The sequence below is a fragment of the Capronia epimyces genome (genome assembly GCF_000585565.1).
Source record: "Capronia epimyces CBS 606.96 chromosome Unknown aczIQ-supercont1.2, whole genome shotgun sequence".
NCBI classification, from domain to species: Eukaryota; Fungi; Ascomycota; class Eurotiomycetes; order Chaetothyriales; family Herpotrichiellaceae; genus Capronia; species Capronia epimyces.
The window spans coordinates 2,669,421-2,687,414 of NW_006912905.1; the positions used below are offsets into that span (position 1 = coordinate 2,669,421).

Sequence of the window (17,994 nt, forward strand, 5' to 3'; positions counted from 1 at the left end):
GTTCACTCCATTTGTTTGCTTCCTCCTTAGCCAACACCAACATTCACATCCAACCTACACCATGGTGAGTTCGTCTGTTCAGGTAGGTCAGGCGAGGTAGGCGACTAACAGCCAGTCAGCGTTCAAGGATTCAGTCCAAGTGGGACCCGGAAGGTGTGTTTTTCCGTCCCGACATTGGTGCTAAAGTATTTTTTTGACCTTTCAAAGGGCAATTCTTCTGCCACACTGTTTCTAAGAGTCCTGACAGTCCGGTTTTTATTTTTCTCCCTCGAAACGTAAACATGGCTCAGGTCGAGATCATTTCCCCTCCGTCTGCGGACTGGAAGGGTCACAGCGATGCGAACCCCAACTTCCGAACACTAGGGAAGCTGTCGCCTCCCGTGATGCGCAAGATTGAGCCCTTCGGAGCCCAGTTCCTTGCCTATGCCCGTCGCAAGCGCCATGGTCGTACATTCTCTGAAGATGACCGGATACAGGCTCTATCTAAAGTCAAGAAGTCGGAAGACGATGATGACGGCGAGATCAGTGAGCCCGAGGATCCTTTGATGCTGGCTCGTGATGCCAAAGATTGGAAGGTGGGACAGTCCTGAAATATATGCGTTGCATCATCGCGCTAACATGCTTGTACAGGGACAAGATCATTATGCAGTCCTCGGCCTCTCGAAATACCGGTACAAAGCCACCGATGAGCAGATCAAGAAGGCTCACCGGAAGAAGGTGCTCAAACACCATCCAGACAAGAAGGCTGCTGCTGGTCAGGATGATGAGAACGACTCTTTCTTCAAGTGTATCCAACGTGCCCACGAGATTCTCACAGACCCAGTTAAGCGCCGTCAATTCGACTCTGTCGACGAGGCCGCCGATGTTCCTCCTCCGACTAAGAAAGACCTGCAAAAGCCCAGTGCTTTCTACAAGAAGTGGAGTGCCGTTTTCGAGAGTGAGGCACGGTTCAGCAAGAAAACCCCGGTGCCAATGCTAGGCGATGCGAACAGCACGAAAGAGGAGGTGGAGGAATTCTACGATTTCTGGTACAATTTCGACTCATGGCGCACGTTTGAATACCTCGATGAGGATGTGCCGGATGATAATGAAGGTCGTGATCACAAGCGCCATATTGAGAAGAAAAATGCCAATGCTCGTCGCAAGCGCAAGTCCGAGGATATCGCCCGACTTCGCAAGTTGGTCGACGATTGCTTGAGCTACGATGAGCGCATCAAAAAGTTCCGCCAACAGGCCAATGCCGACAAGAACAAGCGCCGACTTGAGAAAGAAGCAGCTGCCAAGCGCGAGGCTGAGGAGAAGGCAAAGGCGAAGGAGGAAGAGGAACGGAAGCAGAAAGAAGATGGCGAGAGACTGAAAGCAGAAAAGGAGCAGAGCAAGAAAGCCAAAGAAGCCGCCAAGAACGCCGTCAAGAAGAACAAGCGTGTCGTTAAAGGCAGCGTTAAGGATGTCAACTATTTTGCTGAAGGCGGCGAAGCGAGTCCTAAACAAGTTGACGATGTCCTGGATGATGTTGATAAAGTCCTGGGCAACATTGACCCGGACCAGTTGGCTGACCTGGTTTCGAAGCTCAATGTTGCTGGTAAAGATGCTGGAAAAGTGAAGGAGATCTTCAGTGGGACGACTGGAGAGTTGGTCGGTGCAGGAAAGCTGAAGGAGAGCGACTTGAAGGTCTTGAAATGATTAGCAGACGCCTCTCCAGCAATACGGCCAGTCTCAAGCGTCAATTTTGTGGATAGACCCGATGAGTCTCGGGTGCCTTCGATCGAAGCGAACTCGCCCCGGGAGGGAACCGAATCAATGATAAGATGCTTCCAACCCAGATGAGCACATTCACTATCGAGTTCATTATTCATGCTGTGACACTATCAATTCTGAGAGAGCCCGCTGACCATCTAGACCGGCTCATCACTAATCATTAGGGACTGAGATGGGACAGGTAGCAGTAGCGCGCAAGACGATACGAGAAACAACAAATGAGACCACTTCTCAGACGTTTCTCATACAGCCTACGCGAACTTGGAGAAGAAAGGGTCAGTTGATAGGCTGATAAGGACATGTTGGTAAGATACAGCCTCACGGAGAACGCCACCCTCCCTTGGTGGAGGTTGAATGTACCTGGTCTGTCTATATACGACTGTCGATCCAGCTAAACATGGACTGATTCCTTGTTGTCGAAGAACGAGGATAGCATCACATGAAACATGTGGTACAAGGGACAGAAGATTGCGGTCTGGGGCGACCAGAACAAAGCCAACGGACACTTCGGAGCGGAGGAGAAATCGCGAAGCGCGATCGCCGGGAAATTCGAGGACATCCCCATCATCGATATCTCGGGGATTCATTCGAGCGATATCAACGAGCGCATGCGCGTTGCGGGACAGATTCGAGATGCATGTGTTCGCGTGGGCTTCTTCTACGCCAAAGGGCACGGCGTTCCACAGGACATAATCGACAAGACGTTCGAATGGGCGGAGCAGTTCTTTGCGCTGCCGTTCGAAGACAAGATGGAGCTCTTCATCAATAACCAGGGCAACTACCGCGGATACACGCCCCTCTATGGGAGCGGTAAACCGGACGTCGACGGGCTGGCGAGTGAGTTTTGTTCGGTTCCGTTTGGCCACCTGTACAGTGTCTTTTATTGAAGCCCCTAGGGGTTTTGGTTAATTACCTGGTTTGGGGATTTCAACCTGAAGTCGTGGCCGTTTCGGCTCTGCCTTTTTCTTTTCCGTGACTGACATATAGCCTGTTTCTCTATGACGAGCAGACGCGAACGAAGCGTTCGACTGGGGCCTCGACAGCAAATTAAACGACGACGCGGGCTACGACTGCATGGACCCTTTTATGCAAGGCCACAATGTATGGCCACGTCAATTGCCAGGCTTCGAGGACCATTTGTCCGCCTACTTCGGAGCGCTCCGGTCGCTGGGCCGTGTACTGGCCCGCAACATTGCCCTGTCTCTGGGTCTACCGGAAGACTTGTTCGACGACTATCTCACCCATCCGGGCTGCTCGGCCGTTGTGGCGCACTATCCGCCCCTGGAATCAGGCAGTACCAAGTTGGGCCTTGACCCTCATACCGACAACGAATGTAAGTAAGCATACGTACATGCATGAGCAACACTCAGTACTTTAGGGACTTGATGCATACCATTTCCGAGTCATAGACTCTTTTCGTCCCTTTCCCCTTTCACTCCCCCCTTTTTGTATTGTTTCGACTCGACACGCTCGCCGTACCAGCGGTCACTGACAACTTGGGCAGTTCTAACACTCCTGGCGCCAGGAAAGGTGCGAGCGCTGGAAGTTCTCAACCGGGACGGGCAATGGATCTCTGCGCCGCCCATTGACGGCACGTTCATCGTGAATGTCGGCGACCAACTGCAAAGGTGCGTAACGACAACCCCAACGCCAGTCACCACGAGAAACGAGACGTGTCTGTACCAGTCTCCTTCCTGACCCTCGAATATCACCGATAGGCTCACGAACAACCTGTACATCTCGACCAAACACCGCGTGATCAACCACACGGGCGAAGAAAGGATTTCGGTCCCCTTTTTCTTCTCGGCGAACTGGGAGGCCGTGATTGACGTATGTGACTTATTTGACATAGTAAAGTTCTTTGGGGTTCTTGTGTATATCTTTTCGGGAGTGTTCTTGTTTTCTTGGTTCGTCTTTGCGCCGAGGGCAGCTGTGATAGCTAACCCGATCTGCCATGCCAGCCGTTACCCGAACTCGTCGGCAAGGATACTAAGATCGAGTCGAACAATGTCACGGCCGGCCAGGTGAGTCACTCTCGTGGTACTTCCTCTCTGGGGAGGCAGTGCAGGTCGGGGTCTGACTGAGTTGACGTTCCAAGATGTACAAGCATACGATGCTCGCCCTGCATATGCCGGCCGACGCCAACCCTACTTTCAAGAAATATCTCAAAGCTTAGACATGAGTATTGCAGGGACAGCTGGATGTGATGGGAGTATATAGCACTGAAAGATGGGGGACAGCGTAGAACCTGTCGGTACACAATTGATGTCGGTATTGGAGTGGTAAGACAGGGAGAGTGAATTGAGTGATGAATTCAGAATGATGATGCTAGCGGCTTACTATCATGATATATCTTCCTTCCCTCTATTTGAAGTGCATATAGAAAACGTGGAAATCTCCATTGAGCAATGGACCCTTTCATAGGCTGTAGGCGAACATGCTAGTATTGTATACAGAATATGGTCTCGGAAATTTATCACCCCATTCCTTAACACCCCCAGAATTCCCTAAGCCTTGCAAACGCCTTTACCACCATATTCGTCCGAACAGTGAGAGTCCCGCCTTCCCACCCAACGCCAGCTGCAAAGAAGTCAGGATAGACTCTGCCAGAGAGTACAGGGGAGGCTCTCAAAACTCCTCGCTTGTCGATACGTGCTGAACAACCGATCCAGTCAAGATCTATTTCTTGTGGTGGAAGAAACTGCTCGCCACGCTTCCGAAGTCGTTCGGGTAAGCTGCGGTGCTGGCGCTGCTCAATCTGGGGCTCGAGGATCTCCCATAAGAGGAATTGGTCTGATGTTTAGGTGGCTTCGAGGTGTGCTGGTTTTTCTTACTATGTTTCTTCGCATAGTCTTCCGCTAGGGAGCCCAAGATGGCGCCGCCCAAGGCCCCCAGCACGCCGTGGCCGGCTTTGTGCCCGCCCCAGGCGCCCGCGGCACCGCCGCCCACTGCACCCAACAGGCCGCGGTCGGATTCAGATCCGGTCACGGGTCCTTGCTGCTGACTGTGGGATTGGATGCCAGCTCCGGAGCCGTTGCCACGGTAGTAGTCAGCGTTACCAGCTTGGGGCGTATAAGAGTACTGTTCCTGCGGAGATCTGGTATCGGGGTAGTACTGCTGTTGTTGGTACCCTTGTTGCTGGTAGGATTGAGGAGCGTAGCCTTCGCTGGGGTAGTAGCTGGGCTGGTCGTAGGCTGGGTATTGATGATGGGGACCTTGTGAGTTGGTGGAATATTGATCATATGGACCAGACATTTTGAGGTTGGTGACACTGGTGATTTGGATGAGGTTGGCTGAAGACAATAGGTGATGCTGTGATTTGAAAGCTCAATATCTCGTAGATATGCCTGTGCGCAGTAGCAATTGACACTGAAGTATGGAAGGCTTGTATGGATAAGGAGTTTTGCACAGGCGAGGAACTCATGACTTTATATATACTTACTCGCACCCCAGAGAGTCTGGAGGCAAATGATGTATGGTCTGGGTATGGAGGCGCATGTCGCCGCGTTGTTCCTGGGGCGTCGTGTCTGCCGGCCACCGATGGTACGTCTTCACAGCCTAGCGGTAGGATATGGCCGAGGGCAATACGAGCTGGTCGACGTCTAGAAGATTTCCCGATTGGTCCAAGCCAGCCAGAATCCTCATTGAACCCGAGGAATTGGGCAACAACCAGGCGAGGAGGGATGATCAGGTGTAGGTGTGGTGTGGCGCAGCGAGGCGCAGCACTATTTCTGCAAGGCTGTGCAACCAACAGCATAAGTCATCGACTATGCACAACAAATAGCATGGAGTCCTTCATATTTTCGTGGGTCATTTCTGCCTGATGGCAAAAGCAGGCTGATGACATCTCTGCCTTTGTGCTGTTGTCCCTGCTGACAGGACTACCGCAAGTATGCTGGTGGTAGACGAGGAATTAGAAGCCTGGCTTGCCGTCGTGGATTCTGGTAGAAAGAAGCCTAGTATTCATATTGTCTACTCGCCGAGTCATGCTCTCGCCGCCGTCGCACTCTCAAAGGTTAGGCTGGTGCATGTCACAGGAGACCAAGTTTGGAGACGCTGTCGCCGAGCTTTGCACGGGGCATCCCAGTCTCGCGCGCTATGGAGGGGTTCAGGCAAAAGACAAAAATATGCTCTTCATCGCCGCCAACATTACTCGGCAGTTGAATGGGTTCCGTACACGGCTAGGTATTGGACGAGTGGGAGGTGACGGGCGAAAAAAGCACATGGGACAGTATGAATGTCGTTCTGCAGGAAATTTTCGTCAAAAGACAGAGGACGAGTGTTTGGTGAATATAGAAGGGACTGGCTGCTGTACGGCCCAAGCCATAAATGTCGCTGACGCCATGAGGCATCCGCAGACCGAAAGAGATGGTAAATGACTTCAAGGATTTGGAGGCGGCGAGGGCCGGTGTCGCAGATTGGACTGGCGGTCACATTCGACGGGCCTGCCATGAATGTGAAGATAAAAGCCACTGCCGTAGGGCGAACACACCGTTGAAATCCTGGCAGAGTTTGGTTATAAATCTTCCGAAGCATTGAAATGAGAGAAGATCTGGCGCTGCCTAACAAGACTGGCATGCTGATCATTCGCATATGTTAGACACAGGGAAACAGAAATAGAAGGATGAGCTGGACGAGTGGTTCATGACAAAATCTAAAGGCCAAGCGACAAAGCAGACCGGACACAGGTGTGACCAAAGACCATCGTGGAGATCGTGTAGATCTAATATTGGGTGATGATAATACAATTGCGATCCATTTCCGCAGGCCAGGAAAATGTACAATGTCGATTTTGCTCTTGACCCACGTCTACGCCCTTCGCCGCCAAAGTATTCCCATCAGTGGGCATCCGGTTGCGAGGAGATGTATGCGACAGCTTGATCAACTGCAAATTGTCAGATCTTGTCGCAAAGTTCGTCGACATGTTCATACCGCTGTGGATGGCATCTGCCTCCTTGTCTGGAATCTCGATGCTGAACTCTTCCTCGATAGCCATGACAACCTCCACGGTATCCAAGCTATCCAATCCAAGATCATTCTGGAAGTGGGAGGTGCCGGTGATCTAAATTGCGTTGTTAGATAAGGAAATGGAACTCTCATTTAAGGACCAAGTACCTTTGATGCGTCGGAGACCTTCTCGATCGTTAGTATGAATCCTGAATAGAAATGTTTCTTCATGCGCACCTTGTCAAAGTTCTTCAACAAATCCATTATTCGGCCTTGCACCTCCTCTTTCGAAAGACCAGAAGGCGCGGAATAGCATCTTATGCTGGGGACGACGACTGAGGGCGCGACCAGAGATGATCGGAGGAGAGAGGCAGAGATTTGAGTTCGGAAGGCAGGTAATTGCCGGGGGACCTGGGTCCTTGTGGCAGCATAGAGCGCTCTCACAGCACCCGCACGGAACATGTTGACGACCAGAAGAGATAATATGAGGGATCGTGAGGAGTGAATGAGGTGGCGTGGCCTTGGGATGAAGTGATTTCGAAATTCTGATGTCAAATGCTTCGAGCAGATGAATTGGATCTTAGATGAAAGGGCCCCAAAGCTGTGTCGGAGCTCGGGCATGCACGTGACTCGGTCGACCAATCACATCGGCATCAATTGGACTGACGGCTGCGATTCTCTCATGGATATACATCTCCAACTCAATTGACCTCTTGTCTTGTCTTTGCGCTCGCCACTCATTGTCAAAACTCGGTTTGCAACTCGCACAGGCGATGGCATCGTCTCTCCATCCAGCATCGCGGCTGGTCGCGGGACAGCTGACAGCTTCTGCGGCATTGCGGCAACTTGAACGATCACCTTTCCTGCGCGCCACAGCTCAGTTTCACACCTCAAGGCCTCGCGGTGCGTTGCCGGCAGGCCCTCCTCCGCAAGGGTACAGACTACCTAGACCAAAGCGGTTTTACGAAAACGAGAATGTGATCGACAAAGCAAGCAACTATTTCCTTCTTACTGAGATGTTTCGCGGCATGTATGTCGTGTTGGAACAATTCTTCAGACCACCGTACGTCTCATAGATTGGAGGATTGGGACCTGGCTTTCATCTAGTGACATGCTAATGTGCGTTGTGCAGCTACACGATTTATTATCCTTTCGAAAAGGGCCCTATTTCCCCACGGTTTCGAGGCGAGCACGCCCTAAGGCGGTATCCTTCTGGCGAAGAGAGATGTATTGCCTGCAAGCTCTGTGAAGCTATCTGCCCGGCTTTGGCGATCACGATTGAGGCCGAAGAGAGAGAAGACGGATCGAGGAGAACCACTCGCTATGATATTGATATGACAAAGTGCATCTATTGTGGTCTCTGCCAGGAGAGCTGCCCTGTCGACGCCATTGTTGAGACGCCAAATGCAGAATATGCGACAGAATACCGGGAGGAGCTCTTGTACAACAAGGAAAAGTTACTTGCCAATGGTGATAAGTGGGAGCCTGAGCTAGCGGCGGTTGCAAGAGCAGATGCTCCTTACAGGTGAAATCACGTTGAATCAGGGATATGCTCTGCACTACCGATTGTAGATAGTGTTATCACGAGACTGCATGGAGACGAAGTGCTTCACATTCAGCAGCTATTTTTGTGTCGATGGATCTAGGGTTTGGCACCGACAGTGGTGCCCTCGGACAAAGTGGCTCCCCATCACTCTCCCTGTGCTCCTTGGTGTGTCTAGACTAGCAGAGGCGTAAGCCTGTAGCCAGCCAAAATTCAGAGCAACCACATACAACCATACCCGCCTATCCTAATGCACGCATCGTCAATTCAACCCTGTAGTTCAACATTAGCAATGACCAGACCTGTCAAGAAAACGACCACCTACACTGCAAATGTCCCTGCACTAACAGGCATTGCCCTGAACATGGTCGGACCGATACCTTTCCAGAATCCTCTCATTCCTTCCGCCTTCCACGTTTGTGCAAAACAGTCTCGCATGGACTTGAATGTCTGGTCCTTTCCGAAACCATCGCTTTGCATTTTGCTCTTGACCACATCAAAAGGATAGCTGGCAATCCACAGTGCCTCACCAGCCAGTCCGCCGTAGAATGCAACCTTGTATGACGAGATATCGGATCGTTTGACATTGTTTCGTTCCATATCTCGTGCCATGAGATACTCAAATGTCAGAAACCAGACGCCGTATGCTTGAGCCTCACGCCACAGCGTGACAACCTGACCCCGGTAGAGACCTCGGAGGATACCTTCATGGGAGGAAAGCTTTTTAACACAATCGACAGGTCCACTGTATAGACGGTTCGCCCCATGGGGTTGCGTTTGCAGTCTGATTCTGACGTGCTCAATAGGCCCTGAAAGTACAGAGTTGGTGAGACCTGCGAAGGCACCAGCCAGGTAATATTGGCCGTATGACAACCCAGCAGGTCCCGTAGGATTAGCTTTGAGGTTTTGTTCCTCAAAAGCACGGCGGGCGTAATGAAATGCTCCGAACTGGACGGACACACATGCCCCAATGCCGATGAGAGGAGTGAGCGTCCCCTTATAGAATGCTAGAGGCCCCTCGTTTTGCAAGATAGATCTTGCGCATGAGAGGGCGGTGGGATACTTCGACGAGGTTTGTAGTCGTACCTTGACGATATCTAATGCAGTGAGCCTGACGTCTCGCCGCAGCGTATCTTATTGCTTACCAAATGGTTGACCTACACATCAGTCAGCTTACAGTCAACCGCCCTGTTTCTCAAAGATGTAGTTCGCCGAAAGATACTTGCGTGGCATCTGGCGAGCTCTTTGAAGCCCGGCTAGTATCACAACTTAAAACTCACCTAATAACACCTGTGCCACACCACCAGCAGCGCCCGAAAACAAATCCTTTGCCGTTCTGGCCCAGCTGGCGTTTGCAGCGATGTCCGCCTCAACTGCCTCAGCACTGTCGGCCATTTCTGAATATGCTACCGCGACCTTATTCTCACCACAACTCAACTGGACACTTTTAAGAGGCTTCGATTCATTCCGTCAATGGAGCAAAACTAAATTATCAGAATCAGCATATGCGGGCGGCACGCAATTTGTTGACCACAGTACTGTCGCGGGTAAGCCCGCATGACACTCATTGGCTGGTCATTTGAAGAATATGCATATCGGCTTGTTACATCCACCGTAGTCCTTCATCAACTACACCTGTGGTTCTGTGTATCACCGCACCCTCCGCCCGGCAGAAAAAGTAGCAGATGCGGAATACATACAGAATCGAAGCCCTGCTGGCACCCAGTTCTCTCCGACGTCGAAGAGAAGAAAAATCGAGCTATCGTCAATAAGCCCGACATAGTCGAGAGACAGTATGCGGAGGGCAGTGACTAGCAGAGTATGTTACTCTTTCCCCCATTCTCTGGCTTGCAGGGAGACTAATGATCAACCCAGCTTCTGCAAGGACAAGACATCTGCCTCTTCTGCGCTTTTAGACATGGCATCGAATCTCGGGCTGCCAGCCCTATTAGTTCGCAGCGTCGCCTCTACAGATCTACCACACCCTCACGCCGGCCCGCGGGAGCAGCGGCTGCACGTTTGGAGGAGGATGAGGATCACTTCTCTCAACCCGCTACAGCAGCTCCCTACAAGAGAGAGCTGCTCGGGTGGAGATGTCGTTGCAGCCACGTGAACGCGCCTCATAGAGCGGAGTGTACGATATGTACAAGCCCGCGTCTACAAAGTGCCGAGCTTGTCTATCAGGGGGGCAAGACTCAATCCGAGTCGCATACTCCTACGCCTCCTCCGACGCCCGGCCCCTCAACACTTGCCTCTTCCAACTCTGCGAAACGAAACGCGGCCTCTGCCCCTACCCAGCGGGAGCAGCTCGCCCCTCCTACAAGATCAGCCTTTCGTCCACGATCCGATTCCAGAACAATACTTGGCCAAGCCAACGTTCCTTTCACGCCTTATCAGTCAGATACTTCACGAGAACAAAGGCCTTTTCCACGAAAAGACCGCACAGATTCGGAGTTTAACTCCAGGAAAGAGAGATTCGCGAGATATCCGTCTAATTCCAGACAGCAGCGCGAAGCCCCAGCGCCCTTTGAGGGACCGCGCATCAGGTTCAGCAGCCCGCGCGCCTCTCAAACGCAACAAGGTCCAGGAGCAGGGATTGGAGGTTTCACGGGAACCTCATCGATAGCCGACCAGCAAGGCTCACGTGTCGAAAATGACCGGAGAAATGGACGACATTCCGCAGAAAATGAGGCCGGCGTCAACGGTCATTCGAGAAGGCCATCAGCAAATTACAATCTCGCTTCATCATTTGCAAACGATTCTATGACTGGCGTTGCCCCGAGTGAGGCCCGACTCGGCCGCACTCTTAGGCCTGCGCGTCGCGAGATGCCTTCTGGACGAGACTCGACAAGGGTGCGGTCGGATTTTCGAGATTCCCGTCCGGATTTCCAGCAGCGAACTGCGTATGAGAGAGGGGCCGGAAGAGGACCAACCTCTGCGTCATCCAGAGATGGTCGTATGGCCGAACTGAACGGGACCGACCGTGTCCCTCGGTTTTCGGGTGTGGCAGACGATGAGGCTGTTGGCCCTGCTGCATCTGAGCTCCTGGTAGGCGCGGAAGAAGACTGGTACACCCGCAGAACAGTGGCGGATAAAGACCGTTCTAGAAGAGGCAGAGTCTACGATGTCGAAGCTGAAGAGCCATTTCAACCCTCGTCTACGGTTAGTTCTCCGGCTCGGAGGAGCAGACCGTTTCAAAGGCAGAGAACAGTTGAATTGGACCCAGATATGGTGGACGAACTCCTTGACGAAACAAATCCAAGACGGAAGAAAAACAAGGGCAAACAAGCGAAAGCGGCGCCTCGGGCACAAGCGCGACCCGAGATTCGACTCCCGGAGTTTATCAGTGTCGAAAAGCTAGCTCAAGGCCTCAAGGTCAGACTACAGGACTTTCTGGACAAGCTGGAGGAGGAAGGCTTTGAAGGCGCTCGCTATGATCACATTCTAGATGCTGGAACTTCCGCCATGTTTGCCGAGATCTACGGCTTCGAGCCCATCATGAGCACCGTTGACGAGTCCCGTGATTTGGTTGCCCGGCCTCCGGCAGAAGATGTGTCCTTGCTACCACCCCGGCCACCAATCGTCACAATCATGGGTCATGTCGATCATGGCAAAACTACGATCCTGGATTACTTTAGAAGGTCAAGCGTAGTCGCATCAGAACATGGAGGTATCACCCAGCATATTGGAGCATTTTCTGTTGTGATGCCAGGATCCGAACGAAACATCACCTTCCTGGACACACCTGGTCACGCCGCGTTCTTAGACATGCGGCGACGAGGCGCCAACGTCACAGATATTGTCGTCCTGGTGGTGGCCGCCGACGACAGCGTCAAGGCTCAAACGATTGAAGCCATCAAACATGCTCTTGAGGCTAAGGTCCAGGTCATTGTGGCAATCAATAAGGTTGACAAGGAAGATGCCAACATTGACCGGGTGAAGCAGGATCTCTCGCGTCATGACATTATTGTCGAGGACTTTGGTGGCGAGTACCAAGCTATTCCCGTCAGTGGGAAGACGGGCCAGGGGATGGCTGAGTTGGAAGAAGCAATACTGACCTTGGCCGATGTGGCCGATTTTCGAGCCGAGACCGACGGTCAAGCCGAAGGCTGGATTATTGAAAGCAAAGTTGGTTCATCTGGTCGTGTTGCAACCGTGTTGGTGCGTCGTGGCACACTGAGACCTGGCGACTTCATCGTCGCTGGCACTACCTGGGCACGAGTACGTACTCTTCGGAACGATTCGGGCAAGTTGATCAGTGAAGCGCCTCCGGGCACGCCTGTTCAGATCGATGGGTGGCGGGGTGGAGATCCGATGGCCGGTGATGAGGTTCTTCAAGCTGAGAGTGAGCAACGAGCTAAAGAAGCAGTAGGCGTTCGGCAAGAGAGAGAAGAAAATGCTCGGGCTATTGAAGACATGACTGCGATCAACACTGTTCGCACAGAGGAAGCCGAGGCTCGTGCCAAGGTACTGGACTGGGAGAAGGAACAGGGATACACGTCAATGAGAGCAAGCAGACGTCCCAAGGACAACGAGGGCTGGGTGGAGAAAGAACATTCGGGTCCTCGACAGGTCCACTTTGTCATCAAAGCCGATGTTGCTGGCAGTACCGAGGCTCTTGTTGCCGCCGTCAGTGCAATTGGCAACAATGAGATCGTGGCGAATGTCATTCATAGCGGCACTGGTGCGCTGACCGAGTCCGACATCAAGCTTCTTGCCGCAACTGGTGAAGTTGGCTATGCGATTTCATTCCACCAGCCAGTCGACGCTTCGATACGGCGCCTCGCGGAGGCGGCTCGGCTTCAGATCCTTGACCACAACATCATCTACAAGGTCACCGACGACGTCAAAGAAAAAATGGGCGCAGAGCTACCACCCATTGTCACCCAAAGGGTGTTGGGAGAGGCCGAGGTCGGAGAGATATTTGACATCAGTATCAAGAAGGGAACGCTAAAGATCGCGGGATGTCGCGTGACTAATGGGACCATACGGCGGTCAGAGAAGGTTCGAGTGTTGAGGAACGGCGAAGTGGTGTACACCGGTAAGTACATTTGTGGAGAAGTTGGGTTTCAAACCGTGCTAACAGACTGTAGGCACGCTCACCTCTTTCAAAAACATCAAAAAGGACGTAACAGAGATGCGCAAAGGCTCCGAATGCGGCATGGGATTTGAAAACTGGGAAGATTTTCAAGTGGGCGATCAGATCCAGTCCTTTGAAGAGATCCGGGAAAAGAGGACGCTGTACTAGATGGTGGCGGTCGGACCCCGGAACCCGCCCTAAAACGCGATTCTGAAGCAGCCTGATCCGGTGCCGGACGAAACGAAACGGGGACGGTGCAGATGAAACGGACCAGGGGGTGCGGCGGCTGCGCACGAACGCGATGGCACGAGGCTGGCCTCATGACTCTCCGTCGACGAGGCTCAGCCAATCAATGCCGTTCGAATATCGGATCTTGGCACGACTCCCTCGCGCGCCAACTTTGTCGCTCTACTTGTGCAAAATTCCTCCTCACCAACCACCCTCCTGTCCTCTCTGTGTCTCCGACAAAGGCCAGTTCGAGCTCGGTGTCATTGCGGTTTGCATCGTATGTTTCGCCGCCCAGAACAGACCTGTTTCAATTGCCTTTGATAGCTGCGGAGCAGTCTGTAACCGCCCATGGCGGAGGCAATGCCAGTCCCACTGCAGTCTTTCATATATAATGCAACATGACCCCGTGAGCATTGAGCCCTTGCGATCGGGTCGCCTATCAAAAGGCTTGTCTCTCATTGTGTCTTCGCGTTTCTTTTCGCGGTGAATTCTGATTCCATTCCGCGCGGGCGCACACTTCAACAGTCAGGACTTCTTACAGCTATTGCATCGTTCAAAGGACAATTTGGCACTGAGCTGGCTTGGAAACATCGCGGTGGAAATATGCAACCCGCCCTCCTTCACTTCTTATTCCTCGTCTTGGCAAGCGTGGTTTCGGCCGGGCCGATTCATATGTTTGTATCCTTCAATGTACCAGGGGGAGGACTATGATTGACTATGTCTCAGGAAACACCATGTAATACGACACGCAAACGAGGCACAAAAGCGCTACGTGATCAACGAACTACTCACGGTCACGAAAGGCTCCCCAAAGAAAAGACAGGCCTTCACACAGACAGTGACAGGAATTGATCCGTTTGTAACCCCCACAAGGAAGGGCACCGAGGATGGATCAGTTCCCGCTGTCGGAGTTGGAGGCGATAACACCAGCTTGTTGAGCTTGTTGACAATTTCTCCAACGCAGAGCTCGACAACAGATGGTTCGGCGGCGGGAGAGACGTCAGCTGCTGGGGCGAACACAAGTAGCGATACCAATGCAGCACCGGGAACTGGCACCGCCATCAAACCAAATACTGCCCAAACTGAAGTTCAGCCGCAGGCCACATTGACGACCACCGTGCAGGTCCAGACCACCATACTCGAGACCTTCACAGTCACGGCTGAGGCGACTGTCTCGGCCACTGATGGTGCCACCCAGGGGGCCGCTCCTTCAGTGGCGACACCCGCAGACGGGGATCAAGTTGAGCAGCCAAGTGCCACAGTTACTGTTGTGTTTGTCACCGCGGAGCCGACTTTCACTGGCCCTACTGCTGGATTTACAACACTGAGCCCGAGCCCGGATACGGGCGGTACTGCTGCTACGACATTGCCCATAGCCACGACCGGGCCGAACTTAGATCCCAACGCTGCCAGCAGCAATTCAGAACCATCATCGACCATAGCAGCAGCGAGAACTTCGACGGAAGGGGTGGCATTTACTTCCGAGTCTAGTCGCGAGTCCGCCAACACATCCACACCTGGGGAGCCTCGTCCCACGACGTTAAGTACGGCGTCGCCTTTTCCAGACCCAGAGACGGGGCCTGCTACAGTCACGGCCGCTTCATCGACAACCGCGGCCGATGTAGCTGTGGTGCCTGTCACGCCTAGCCCTTCACAGGGTCAAGTCACTGTCACAGAGACAGAGACTGTTACCACGACCGTGACCGCTCGATAGCAGTGGCAACAAGGTATGACTGGGGGGAGAGGCGGGTCTCAATCTGATATTTGGGGCGTGTCGTGCAGGAAATTATGGTCGAACTTAGGACTGTAGTGTATACAGGCATTGCGAGGGAAAACAACGTGCTGGGAGCTAGTACTCTGTACATACAGGTGACTTCATAATTAGCAGGGCATAATTCAAAGAGTTGTGTGGAAGGCAATCGAGCCACCAATGCTGTGGACTGTGTTCAGTTTGGAGGGACTGCATGTCCTTGTCATTTGTTGGTGTTGATGCCGTAGACGCTCACCCCGAATGACGTCGCCGCTTTGTCTGCTTCCCTTCCACAACTTCTGCCACTTTCCTTCAGCGAACCACTTGTGCGGCCCAGGTTACAGCATTTCAACAACCTTGCCGCCGCTGCCTTCTCTCTTCTATCCTTCGCCGTCAAGATCGTAGATCCTTAGATCTCTGCTGTCAGGTCTCCCCGCATAGACTTGTCTCTTTATCAGAGCAGGCGGACCGTCACATCGCCTCCGCAGCCTCTCTCTGCGAACATTCGAGAATACCTGTTGCATATCTCACAGGAGCGCAACCACTTTCTCTCTCCAACAATACAACTCCTCTGCAGATATGTCTAGTGCTGTGATCCACGCCGACGACGACGACGTCCTCGACCCATCCCTCCAGAACCTCATCGACCAGAAGTCACTAAGATGGATATTTGTGGGAGGGAAAGGCGGAGTCGGCAAGACCACAACATCCTGTTCTCTGGCCATCCAAATGGCCAAGGCAAGGAAATCCGTGTTGCTCATCTCCACGGATCCTGCCCACAATCTGAGCGACGCATTCAGCCAGAAGTTCGGCAAGGATGCGAGACTGGTTGAGGGGTTTACGAATCTGAGCGCCATGGAGATTGACCCGAACGGCAGCATCAGCGATCTTATCAACGGCGCCGGAGACGAAGCTCAAGATGCCATGTCAGGGCTGGGCGGCATGGGGAACATGATGCAAGATCTTGCCTTCAGCGTATGTATTCTCCCGTCTGGGCGACCACAGGAGGAGCCTCTGCTAATGTGTGTAGATCCCCGGTGTTGACGAGGCCATGTCCTTTGCCGAAGTCCTCAAACAAGTCAAGTCGCTCTCGTACGAGGTCATCATCTTCGATACAGCCCCCACCGGCCACACTCTACGTTTCCTGCAATTTCCTACGGTCTTGGAGAAGGCTCTCGAAAAAATCTCCCAACTGTCCAACCAGTTCGGTCCGATGTTACAGTCAGTCCTTGGTGCAAGAGGTGGTCTTCCTGGCGGTGCCAGCCTTGAAGACCTGACCCAGAAACTTGAGACACTGCGCGAGACGATCGCCGAAGTCAACGGGCAATTCAAGAATCCTGACATGACCACCTTTGTGTGTGTTTGTATAGCTGAATTCCTCTCACTGTACGAGACGGAACGAATGATTCAGGAACTGGCTAGCTATCATATTGACACGCATTGCATTGTGGTCAACCAACTCCTGTTTCCTGAGCAGGACAACCATTGCAAGCAATGTAACGCGCGACGAAAGATGCAGAAGAAGTATCTAGATCAGATTGAAGAGCTATACGACGATTTCAACATTGTCAAGATGCCTCTACTGACCGATGAAGTAAGAGGTGTGGACAGCTTGAAGAGGTGAGCCCATGCAGCTGGAGTTTTTCCACGTTATTGGCGAGGCTGACCAGAATTCTAGCTTTTCCGAGATGCTTATCCACCCATATCAGCCACCATCATGACGCCTGTATTGCTATGAAGTTTGCGCCGACACTGGACCCTGAGGCATGGGATGACATGGCATCAAATCGGGTTTTTTCTCATGATTAGCATTAGCGAACCGTTTTATGTATAGCAGGCTTCACACAAAAGACACATGCTCGTCCAGGAATCCCGGCTACCTCTGATCACAGTTCCGTAATCGAGTACCTATTTCCATTTTCTGACACTGGTTCTGATGTTTTGCCCACAATACACACCTAGCTCCGACTGCCGCCAACAGATTTTCCTAGTCTCCCACGAGCTTTAGGAGTCTGGCCTGGACACCTGTGTTACCGCAAGCAGATATTGACAGTCAGTTCGAAGCCACCCCATTTATCAACGGCCATTCCCTACAGTCATCTCATCTTCGAATGTGCAAATCGACTCGACCGGGCGGGACGGCTGGAGCGTGTTCTGATTCTAGCCCTCCCAACACACCAGATCTAGGCAGTATTGAGTCCACGACACAGCCTGGCCAGGCCGGGCCAGGCCAGGTCAGGTGTGCGAACCGCAAGATGATGGTCGCTTGAAAGCGATCAGGCCGGCGACAACGGTGAGGTGAGGTGTTCTCCTACTTTGATCCCCGTGTTCTTCTACCTTGGTCCCCGCGTTCTCCTACCTTGGTTCCCGTGTTCTCCTACCTTGGTCCCCGTGTTCCTGGTTTCCGCTCCACGTTTCTTTCGGCCTAGCTGTCGGCCAGAGAAGAGTGATCAGTCGGCAGATGGCTGATGGGTAGTGGTAGTGGTGATAGAATAGACCTACCCTACCTAGGCTGGCTGGCTTGTTGGCCGGTCTTGACTCCCCAGTCTTGACTCCCGGTCTTCTTTCCTTGGTTACTGGCCATAGCCATAGTCATAGCCATAGTCATAGCCATAGTCATAGTCATAGTCATAGTCATAGTCATAGTCATAGTCATAGTCATAGTCATAGTCATAGTCATAGTCATAG

At 52.5% G+C, this 17,994-nt stretch overlaps 10 protein-coding genes across 10 annotated transcripts; 7 read left to right on the forward strand and 3 right to left on the reverse strand.

The window, feature by feature from the left end:
• Positions 1-281: 281 nt before the first annotated feature.
• A1O3_02773 (DnaJ like subfamily C member 2) lies at positions 282-1,683 on the forward strand (the record flags this gene model as incomplete). The annotated part of the gene is made up of 2 exons (XM_007732913.1): positions 282-575; positions 631-1,683. The coding sequence occupies 2 exons, from the start codon at positions 282-284 to the stop codon at positions 1,681-1,683; spliced, it is 1,347 nt and encodes a 448-aa protein (XP_007731103.1).
• Positions 1,684-2,204: 521 nt separating this feature from the next.
• Positions 2,205-3,934, forward strand: A1O3_02774 (uncharacterized protein; the record flags this gene model as incomplete). The annotated part of the gene is made up of 6 exons (XM_007732914.1): positions 2,205-2,595; positions 2,768-3,091; positions 3,263-3,386; positions 3,477-3,588; positions 3,720-3,782; positions 3,857-3,934. 6 exons carry the CDS (start codon positions 2,205-2,207, stop codon positions 3,932-3,934), a joined length of 1,092 nt encoding a protein of 363 aa, XP_007731104.1.
• A 503-nt stretch (positions 3,935-4,437) lies between these two features.
• Positions 4,438-5,013, reverse strand: A1O3_02775 (uncharacterized protein; the record flags this gene model as incomplete). Its single annotated transcript, XM_007732915.1, has 1 exon — positions 4,438-5,013. One exon carries the CDS (start codon positions 5,011-5,013, stop codon positions 4,438-4,440), a length of 576 nt encoding a protein of 191 aa, XP_007731105.1.
• Positions 5,014-5,834: 821 nt separating this feature from the next.
• A1O3_02776 (uncharacterized protein) lies at positions 5,835-6,171 on the forward strand. Its single transcript, XM_007732916.1, has one exon. It carries the CDS (start codon positions 5,886-5,888, stop codon positions 6,135-6,137), a length of 252 nt encoding a protein of 83 aa, XP_007731106.1. The 5' UTR covers positions 5,835-5,885; the 3' UTR covers positions 6,138-6,171.
• A 425-nt stretch (positions 6,172-6,596) lies between these two features.
• On the reverse strand, positions 6,597-7,167 carry A1O3_02777 (NADH dehydrogenase (ubiquinone) 1 alpha/beta subcomplex 1; the record flags this gene model as incomplete). The annotated part of the gene is made up of 4 exons (XM_007732917.1): positions 6,597-6,643; positions 6,691-6,820; positions 6,874-6,894; positions 6,943-7,167. The coding sequence occupies 4 exons, from the start codon at positions 7,165-7,167 to the stop codon at positions 6,597-6,599; spliced, it is 423 nt and encodes a 140-aa protein (XP_007731107.1).
• A 311-nt stretch (positions 7,168-7,478) lies between these two features.
• A1O3_02778 (NADH-ubiquinone oxidoreductase 23 kDa subunit, mitochondrial) lies at positions 7,479-8,234 on the forward strand (the record flags this gene model as incomplete). Its single annotated transcript, XM_007732918.1, has 2 exons — positions 7,479-7,768; positions 7,838-8,234. 2 exons carry the CDS (start codon positions 7,479-7,481, stop codon positions 8,232-8,234), a joined length of 687 nt encoding a protein of 228 aa, XP_007731108.1.
• A 335-nt stretch (positions 8,235-8,569) lies between these two features.
• A1O3_02779 (solute carrier family 25, member 46) lies at positions 8,570-9,643 on the reverse strand (the record flags this gene model as incomplete). The annotated part of the gene is made up of 2 exons (XM_007732919.1): positions 8,570-9,359; positions 9,525-9,643. The coding sequence occupies 2 exons, from the start codon at positions 9,641-9,643 to the stop codon at positions 8,570-8,572; spliced, it is 909 nt and encodes a 302-aa protein (XP_007731109.1).
• A 1,368-nt stretch (positions 9,644-11,011) lies between these two features.
• On the forward strand, positions 11,012-13,496 carry A1O3_02780 (translation initiation factor IF-2; the record flags this gene model as incomplete). The annotated part of the gene is made up of 2 exons (XM_007732920.1): positions 11,012-13,289; positions 13,342-13,496. The coding sequence occupies 2 exons, from the start codon at positions 11,012-11,014 to the stop codon at positions 13,494-13,496; spliced, it is 2,433 nt and encodes an 810-aa protein (XP_007731110.1).
• Positions 13,497-14,159: 663 nt separating this feature from the next.
• A1O3_02781 (uncharacterized protein) lies at positions 14,160-15,270 on the forward strand (the record flags this gene model as incomplete). Its single annotated transcript, XM_007732921.1, has 2 exons — positions 14,160-14,230; positions 14,283-15,270. 2 exons carry the CDS (start codon positions 14,160-14,162, stop codon positions 15,268-15,270), a joined length of 1,059 nt encoding a protein of 352 aa, XP_007731111.1.
• A 615-nt stretch (positions 15,271-15,885) lies between these two features.
• A1O3_02782 (ATPase get3) lies at positions 15,886-16,930 on the forward strand (the record flags this gene model as incomplete). Its single annotated transcript, XM_007732922.1, has 2 exons — positions 15,886-16,281; positions 16,337-16,930. The coding sequence occupies 2 exons, from the start codon at positions 15,886-15,888 to the stop codon at positions 16,928-16,930; spliced, it is 990 nt and encodes a 329-aa protein (XP_007731112.1).
• Positions 16,931-17,994: the final 1,064 nt, after the last annotated feature.

Bases quoted from the DNA above. Each gene is read 5' to 3' on its own strand.
- A1O3_02776 (XM_007732916.1), top strand. From the start codon at position 5,886: ATGCTCTTCATCGCCGCCAACATTACTCGGCAGTTGAATGGGTTCCGT.